The sequence below is a fragment of the Phaseolus vulgaris genome, chromosome 11 (genome assembly GCF_000499845.2).
Source record: "Phaseolus vulgaris cultivar G19833 chromosome 11, P. vulgaris v2.0, whole genome shotgun sequence".
In the NCBI taxonomy this organism is placed as follows: Eukaryota; Viridiplantae; Streptophyta; class Magnoliopsida; order Fabales; family Fabaceae; genus Phaseolus; species Phaseolus vulgaris.
In genome coordinates this window covers 11,705,655-11,714,718 of record NC_023749.2, presented here as the reverse complement: position 1 = coordinate 11,714,718, position 9,064 = coordinate 11,705,655, and the positions used below count along the sequence as shown (strand labels likewise).

At 35.7% G+C, this 9,064-nt stretch overlaps 2 protein-coding genes across 2 annotated transcripts; both read left to right on the top strand.

Annotated features, from left to right (window-relative positions):
• The first annotated feature begins 670 nt into the window (after positions 1-670).
• On the top strand, positions 671-3,244 carry LOC137834256 (uncharacterized). Its single transcript, XM_068642321.1, has 3 exons — positions 671-1,456; positions 2,143-2,278; positions 2,637-3,244. The coding sequence occupies exons 1-3, from the start codon at positions 671-673 to the stop codon at positions 3,242-3,244; spliced, it is 1,530 nt and encodes a 509-aa protein (XP_068498422.1).
• Positions 3,245-7,745: 4,501 nt separating this feature from the next.
• Positions 7,746-8,326, top strand: LOC137825358 (uncharacterized). Its single transcript, XM_068631031.1, has one exon. The coding sequence runs from the start codon at positions 7,787-7,789 to the stop codon at positions 8,201-8,203; it is 417 nt and encodes a 138-aa protein (XP_068487132.1). The 5' UTR covers positions 7,746-7,786; the 3' UTR covers positions 8,204-8,326.
• The last annotated feature ends 738 nt before the right edge of the window (positions 8,327-9,064 follow it).

Genomic DNA, 9,064 nt, shown 5'->3' with positions numbered 1-9,064 from the left:
TAGTGGGTAACGTATAATGGAGAATACAGAGGATGTAGAATTTCGTTATATTCTGAACCTTAGGGGACATTATAGGCTGTTTGTGCTTTGATTTTGTATGATGGGTTGACGTTGAGAAGTTTTAATGTGGTTTGTATGAGGGGGGTGTTAGTCAGTTAATATGTTAGTCAATTAATATAGTTTATTGTTAAGCCTCTCTTCACGGTTCTGCCAACGTAATAGTTAGTTGCAGTCCTTGCTTTGTATATAAGCTCTTATGCTCTTCTAGCTTACACACATAATAATAATATTCCTTTTTCTTACATGGTATTCTGAGCCAATTTTTTTTCTCTCTCTCCTATCGTGTCTTCTCCTTCTTCTTCATCTTCTTTTTCTTCTTCTTCCCTCTCTGACCAGCACATACCCATTCCTTCCGCTGTCCACCATTTTCACACTCTTATCTCTCTCAAGCTCACTGATGAAAACTTTCTTGTATGGAAACAACAGGTAAGTGCTACTCTACGTGGTCTCCAGCTTATGGATTTCTTGGATGGAACTGTCGTTCCCTTTGAGTTTCTGAATAAAAATAACCACATCGTGGTCAACCCTGCGTATTGCACCAATCATCAACAAGATCAACTTCTTGTAGCCTGGCTTCTTGCTTCCATGTTCTCCTCCCTTTTAACCAAAAATGGTTGGTCTGGATTCTTCTGCTGCAATTTGGTGTCGTCTGCTCACTCATTTTGCTTCACACACCTGTGCCATGGTCAAGAAGTTTCGCCTTCTCCTTAAAACTCCAAAGAATGATAGATCTATCACCACCTACGTCACTGATATAAAGAAAATTGTTGACTCACTTGCTGCGGTTGGTTCCCCCATGTCCACAACAGACCATGTCGATAGCATTCCTGAAGGGCTCTCTGCAGATTACGATGGTTTCATCACTTCCATTCTTTCTCGTCAAGACCCATACACGGTAGACGATCTTGAAGCTCTTCTGCTTGCGGAAGAAGAACGTTTTGAAAGGCACAAGCTGGCGCATGAGTCTATTCTTCAGGTAAACACCGTTTCCTCTTCATGGAATCTCAAAAACCAACACAAAAAGAAACCTTCCACCTATCCTTTTCGTGGAGGCCGATTGCAACATCCCACTGGCTCTTGTCCACCCAACCCTCATCCACCTGTTCGTTCCTCTCTCCACCACGATGCGTCTTGGAATTCTGCAAAACCGATCTGTCAGATCTGCCATAAGACTGGCCACACTGCGGACACATGTTGGCATAGGTATGACCCTCCTACTATCCACTCTTACAATGCTAATATCTCTCATTATACATCTTCCATGGATTATGATTCCACTCCGTCTATTCTTGGCGCACCCTCCACCATAGAAGACCCTCTCTGGTATCCTGATACGAGTGTGACACACCATATCACCAAAGACTCTAAGTTCTTTACTCACAAACAACCATATCTGGTAATGCTGATCTCAAACTCGACAACAAACAAGGTACATCTATTTCTCACACTGGTTCTGCTGTTTATACTGACCCACATTCTCACACCATGTTCAAACTCCATAATATGTTGCATGTTCCTACTATCACTAAAAATCTTATCAGTGTTGCTCAATTTGCCAAAGACAACAATGTTTACTTTAAATTTCATTCTAGCCTCTGTTATGTTAAAAATCAGGCAACCCATCAAATTTTAGTTCAAGGAGTAATTAAAGCTGGGCTCTACGTGTTTCTGCCATCTCTTTCAATGCCTGCTCCCTCTGTTTTCTATGCTTCTTATAAACCCAAGATACCTCTTTTACAGCTTTGGCATAATAGACTTGGACACTGTAATTTTATTGTTGTTAAGCATGTTTTGAATGACTATCATATTTCCTATCCTTCTCAAACTCAATTTTGTGCTCCATGCATACAAGGAAAGCTTCACCAACTTCCTTTTCACACCTCTTTTACTCAATACACTGAACCATTGCAATAAATTTTCATTGATATCTGGGGTCCCACTCCTATTTGTGCTTCCAATGGTACACATTACTATATTTCGTTCTTAGATGCTCACACAAAATATACGTGGCTGTTTCTTCTACTTAATAAATCACAAGCCTTAAATTCTCTTATAAGTTTTAAAACTTTCGTTGAAAATCAGACTAGATTTAAACTCCGTGCGATTCAAACGGACAATGCTAAAGAATTCTTATGTTTCAAGCCTTTTACTCAACTCCATGGTATCTTTCATCGCCTCACTTGCCCTCACAGACATGCACAAAATGGTTCCATCGAACGTAAGCACAAACATATTTCGAAAATGGGGTTAACTTTTCTTGCTTCTGCTTCCTTACACATAGAGTTTTGGGGTGAAGCTTTCACCATTACCACACATATAATTAACATCCTTCCCTCCCCTGTTCTTCAGAACAAATCTCCCTATGTTGCCTTGTTTCATAAAGACCCGACTTACACTCACTTGAAAAGTTTTGGCTGCGCCTGTTATCCCTTACTTCGACCTTACAACACACACAAACTAGATTTTAAATCTACATGTTGTTTGTTCCTTGGTTATAACTTATACAACAAAGGATACATATGTCTTTCTCCTACGGGTAAGGTCTATATCTCTTCATGTTTTTTTTTTTAATGAAGATTTGTTTCCTTACAATAAACCTGAACACAACTTCACTCCCACCACTATCACGCACTCTGATTCTAGCTGCTTAAATCATCACATAACTGTTATTTCTAAACTTGTTGTTATTCCTACATCTTCTCTCACTAACTCTGATTCTTCTCTCTTTGTTTCTGTTCCTCCTCTATCACCCACGTTGCCCATATCTTCCACTGCCAATGAACCTGCAAACACCCATTCCATGACAACTCGCTCCAAGAACAATATCTTCAAACCCAAAACCTTCCTAACTCACACCACCTCAACATCTCACATCCCTACCTCCATTAACGAAGCTTTATCTTCCCCTCAATGGCTTCAAGCTATGACTAATGAGTATAATTCTCTCCTCACCAATCATACTTGGTCTCTAACCTCCCTTAATGCTGATGCAAAAGTTGTTGGATGTAAATGGTTATTAAAAAACAAATACAATGTCGACGGGTCTTTCCAACGTCACAAGGCATGGATGGTTGCTAAGGGCTTAAACCAAACTGTTGGGCACGATTACACTGACACCTACAATCCTGTCGTTAAACCTGCCACCATTCACATCGTTCTATCCCACGCTATCTCCCATCACTGACCTATCCACCAAATTGATGTCAACAACGCCTTCTTGAATGACGACCTCACTGAAGATGTTTACATGACCCAACGATCAGGATTCACCTCCACCTCTCCACATTTAGTATGCAAACTGCACAAAGCCCTTTATGGGTTAAAACAAGCTCCGAGAGCATGGTTCCATAAGCTAAGTGCAACTCTTAACTCTCTTGGTTATCATTCAACAAAAAGTGACACATCTTTGTTTGTTAATTTCCATTCCACATACACCATCTTTATTTTAATATATGTGGATGATATCATAATTACAGAGTCTTCCCTGACAGTGATTCAGTAGCTCATATCCACCCTTAGTATGTGTTTTGCTCTTAAAGATCTCGGTCTGCTTCAGTTTTTTCTTGGCGTTCAAGTAACTCATCTCTCTATGGGTGGCCTACATCTATCACATTAAAAATACATCACGAATTTGCTTCTTCGCACTAACATGGATGCATCCAAACCCTTTTCTACACCCATGCAAACCAACCTTCGCCTCCAAAAGGATGCTTCCTCTGCCATGCATGATCCATCTATGTTTCGCTCCGTTGTCGGTGCCCTACAATATGTCCTCATTATTCGTCTTGAACTATCCTATGTTGTAAACAAGGTGTTCCAATTCATGCATAGCCCACAAGATCATCATTGGAAAGCTTGATGAGCATATATTTCTTCACACACAATAGCCTTAATCATAGATTATTGGACTATAATAATAAATAAATCCATTGTTTTAATTAATTTTCATATAATTGGGTTTATTTGGGCCTTAACTATTATCTTTGGTAATTTTGTGTTTTTAGGGTAAATTATCTGAAGCATCTACCTTTGTGAATGGGTCAAACATGCAAAAGTCCAAGTTGCTTCTTTGAATCAAAACAAAAAACAAATTCTGAGGAGAAGAAAGAGAAAATAAAAGCTACAAGATTCCAGAAACAGAATTGGAAGCAAATTTTCTGCAAAATAAAAAGAATTATGGAAAGTGGAAACTATTTACAAAACATAAACTGCAATATTTTCCCAAGATCCTTGGAGTAGAAAAGCCCTATAAAAGGACACAAGCATCAAGTAGAAAGGGAGAGAGCTGCATAGAGTTTTCTTAGTTTATTTTCTTCTTAGTAATTCTTTTGTTTTGCCTCCGCATGGAAGGCTAAACCTTTTTGGTTGATTCCTTTGTAATTTCCCATTGAGTTATGAGGTTTTGTTCAATAAAAGTTTCGATTTTTAATTCTCTACAACAGTTGTTTTTATTGTCTAATCTCCTGTAAAACTAGTTTTTGTGAGAGGTTGTACTTGAACGCATGATTGAAAGTCTTCCCTGTCTGAAACTTTGGTTTCTTAGTTAGTTCGCATCATTCTAATTAATTTCTTGGGCGCATGATTCAAGAGAGAGGAGGTAAGCATTCTCATGGAGTATACGCATGGAACAAAGTGGGTATTGATTAAATCAGTAGACGCATGTTTTACTGGTGAGTTTCAGTTGAATTAGATTGGCGCATGTTCAATCTGGTTTTGGAGGATGAGAAAAGATTAATCTTTAGAGAACCTGTGAAGAATTCAATGGTGAAAGAACTTGGGGATCAACCGCTTTTTATTTTCTATTTCAATCTCTTTTATATTTTCTGCATAACTATCTTAACCCCCTTTTTATTATTATTGTTATTACTAACTTTTCATTGCTTGTAGATAGATTTTGAATTCGGTTAACTGAATCACTATTGGATTCGTTGGGAGACGACTTGGGGTCATCTGACCACAATTATACTATCATCTCTCTAGTGTTAGACAAGTCTACGCTAGATTCATATTAATTTGACAGCAAAACGACAGCTATCAAAGTTGTTAAACGAATTCTTCGTTAGCTGGTACTCGCACTCATGGTGTGATACTTCAATCCAACCCCTCTCCAACTATTTGTGCCTTCAGTGATGCTGTCTGGATCAGTGATGTAGATGACCGCAAATCTACCACAGGCTACTGCATCTACTATGGTCGCAACCTCATTTCATGGTCCTCCCACAAGCAGCGCGTTGTATCGCGTAGTAACACCGAAGCCGAATACAGAAGTATCGTTGCAGTTCTAATCGAAGTTCTCTAGCTACAATCCCTGTTACATGAGTTGCACCAACCTACTTCTCAACCTCATCTTTTCTCTGACAACCTTGGTGTTGTTCTACTCAGTGCCAACCTCATCATGCATTCCGGCATAAAACACTTCAAGCTCGACTTACACTTTGTCAGAGACTATGTTCAACAACATAAAATTAGCTTAATCCATCTTGCTGCTAGGTTCCAAATAGTAGATATTCTCACCAAGTCTATATCGGGTCCTGCATTCTTGGGTTTCAGATGTAAACTGATGGTTGGTGTTCCACCCACATCAGTTTAATGGGGGGATGTTAGTCAGTTAATATGTTAGTTAGTTAATATAGTTTACTGTTAAACCTCTCTTCACGGTTCTACTAACCTAATAGTTAGTTGTTGTCCTTGCTCTGTATATAAGCTCTTTTGCTCTTCTATCTCACACACATAATAATAATATTCCTTTTTCATACAAGGGAACATTTTTTTTAAGGTTAGAGAGTTAATTTATTAAGTAGGTTTCGATGCAAATTTTTCTGTTTTGCTGCATAATTGGATGCAATTTTCTGCATAATTGCATGTAGTTTTTTTGCATAGGTGTTAGAAGGAGGGTGTTCTTTACTACTAGTGAGGATTGAAATGGACTTTTGTATTGGTGGTGATATGTTAACACCACAAACAGTAGAAAACATACACTTCATAAACCAATAAAAAATATTTTAATCATATTTGATTTATTTTTTATTTTAAATATTATAATATTAATATAATATGGTGTCAAATGTATGTTTCTACTGTGTGTATGGCACGCCGAGGAGAGTTTAGAAAATTCAGAGTGAAAATGGAAGATTAAATGGAGAAGAAACTTGTTTGAATGGGAGCAGAATCAGGAATATCAATTGATGTAAATTTTGGGGGAACAAAGGGTTAAAATGGATAAGGATGACTCGTGGGTCGGAAGGACAAGGAGTCAATAGTGTTCTTGGTAAAATCTGCGTACAAAATTCTTAAAGAAAATATTCAGGGGACAAAATAGCTTGGAGTGTTCTTGAAGACAAAATAGTGACTAAAGCGAATTTGGTCAGAAGGGGGATAGGTATGAGCTCTATCACGTGTGGTTTGTGCGGGGAGGAAGAGGAAACCACGTCTCATCTTTTTTGCACTTGTAGAGTTGCTTGGTTAGTGTGGTCCAAATGCTACGAATGGATGGGGTTAACATCATCGGATCATAGGGAGCCAAAAGAACATTTTAAAAGTTTCAAGTTGAGCAGTGTCAAAGCGTTAATCAAATTTGGGGATGTGTTTGGATAGCAGTTGTAGGAGAGTTGTCGTCACATAGGAACAAGGATTTATTCAGAGGTGGTAAGATAGATCACATTAAAATTTTTTCTTTGGCATAGATGAAGGCTTGGTCATGGGTAATGTCTAGAGCGCCTGTGGTAAGCTTTTCATTTTCTGATTGATGCCTTGAGCCCTTGATTTGTATGATGACTGTCAATTTTTCTAGGAGTTATTAAGTATGAGTAAAAGGTATATGAGTCTTACATAGATTTTGTATAAGGATTGATATATCCTTGAAATACCTCTTATTTATTAATTCATATTTTGCTGATAAAAAAAATGTTTTTACTGTGTGATGTCAAAGAAATCTTTTCTTTTGTATTGTAGAAGGATTTGAGCATCTCCTGTAATGTTCCTATTTATTTATTTGTTACAGATAAAAAAAATGTTTAAACAAAGTGAGACACACGCTCCAACATTAAAATATTACTAATTTTTTTTATTAAATATATACTAATTTTAAAGACTATTTTGTAAAATTTCTATTATTAATAAAATAATTTTTAAATTGATATTTAATATTATCTATCAAAGTTTTAACTATTAACTACTTTATATTTTAAATTAGTCTCTCTTAGTCTTTTAAAGATTAATTTAAATTTAAAATATTAGTGGATAAAACACTGATAACTAATTTAGATAATAATTTAAAAATTATTTTATAAATTTTTATTAATATTAAAAATCAATTTAAATATTAATAGTTTTTTAATTTATGCAAATTAGTCTATATAATAATTAATTATTTTTTTTATTTTTAAAATAATTATTATATAATAATTTTATTATAATAATAATACGAAAGAAAGAAAAGCACATACATTCATTATGAATGATTAATTATTTTTATCTTTAAATTTAATTATTATTTAATAATTTTTTTATATTAATAGTTTGAAACAAAAGCATGCACGATTTCATGGTGACGGTGACGATGAGTCATAAGAAGCAAAGAGAATCTGAGCTTTTTTATCTCCATCACCCGGCGCAACAAACGGATACCCCATGTGCTTTCTCTCTATTTATACCTCACTTTTCATACCTTTTCTCCCATCTTTTCTTCTTCTTTACCTTCAATTTTTCAACATTATACATCATCAACATGGGAAACTGTTTGAGGAACAGCAAGATATCAGCACAGGAAGATCAGAACTATGATACCTTCTCTCATGAGAAGGTAAAGGCAGTTCCAATATTGTCCAAGTTGGAAGCACCAGGAATGGAACAAAGCATGAAGAAGAAGGTGAGGTTCATGGTGCAAAATGGTGAAGGAGAAAACTACTGTAGAAGTGGGAGTGCGAGGATTAGGGTGGTGATGAGTGTGGAAGAGTTGAAAAGGATGTTGAGGTGCAAGGATGAAGCTGAACTGCAGAGTTCAATGGAGCAATTGTTGCATGTTGTGAAGTTGAGAGGAGGAAGGGTTTCAGAAGTTGGTGGTGAGTGTGATGATGAGAGAATCAATTCTTGGAAGCCATCTTTAGACACCATTCCAGAGGATTGCTTCATGAATTTCAAGTAGTTTTTGTTAGAAATCTCAACAATATTATGTAAACAATCACACTTTTTCTTTTATTTGATCTATTCATGATCAATTATGTGTAGTTTCAAAGTTACTCAAGAATAGAAATTTAGTTTATAAGCTTGTGAGTTTTGATGGCTTTATTCATGAAAAAAGAGAAATTTTTGCTGGGATGGGGTCATTAAGAATTATGAACTATTATACTCTAAAATTTTCTAGGTTTAAGAAAAAGTTTTTTTTTTTTTCCATAACTATTATATTTTTTTATTGAAAATAAATAATTCAGTCCTAAAAAACGGGTTTGTCATATCAAGTTCATATAATAATATTCTTGTCATATCACAGGTAAACTTGGGATTTTTTATGATATTTTTTTCATATTAAGATAGAACATTTTAAATGTAGAGTTTCCATGACTTAATATTTAGTAATAATTAACCAAAAGTACTCAACAATAACTCTTAAAATAGATTTTGAATTCCAAAAACTATGAACATATTCATCTATATATATTATTTTATATAGGTTTGCGTTTAAAGCAAGGAAAATTGGGTCTTCCTCCTTTGTTTACTAATAAACACTATAAAGAAAATAATGAATCATCATTAATTTTAAAAATAAAAAATAATTAATCATTAAATTAATTTAAATAAATATTATTTTAAAAAGTAAAAAAGTTATTGTTTTTTAAAATAATTTCTATTTGTTCCTGCCGGTTGATCCGAAACGCCTTCGTGTGCCTACGTCAGTCTTACGTTCAGAATCCTTGCGTTTGTACGTGTCTTTCCTGTGATGAATACCTGAAAACACAAAGACAAAGGGTGTCCTAGAGGCCGTTTGCACTCCGACGCTCAAGTCAGT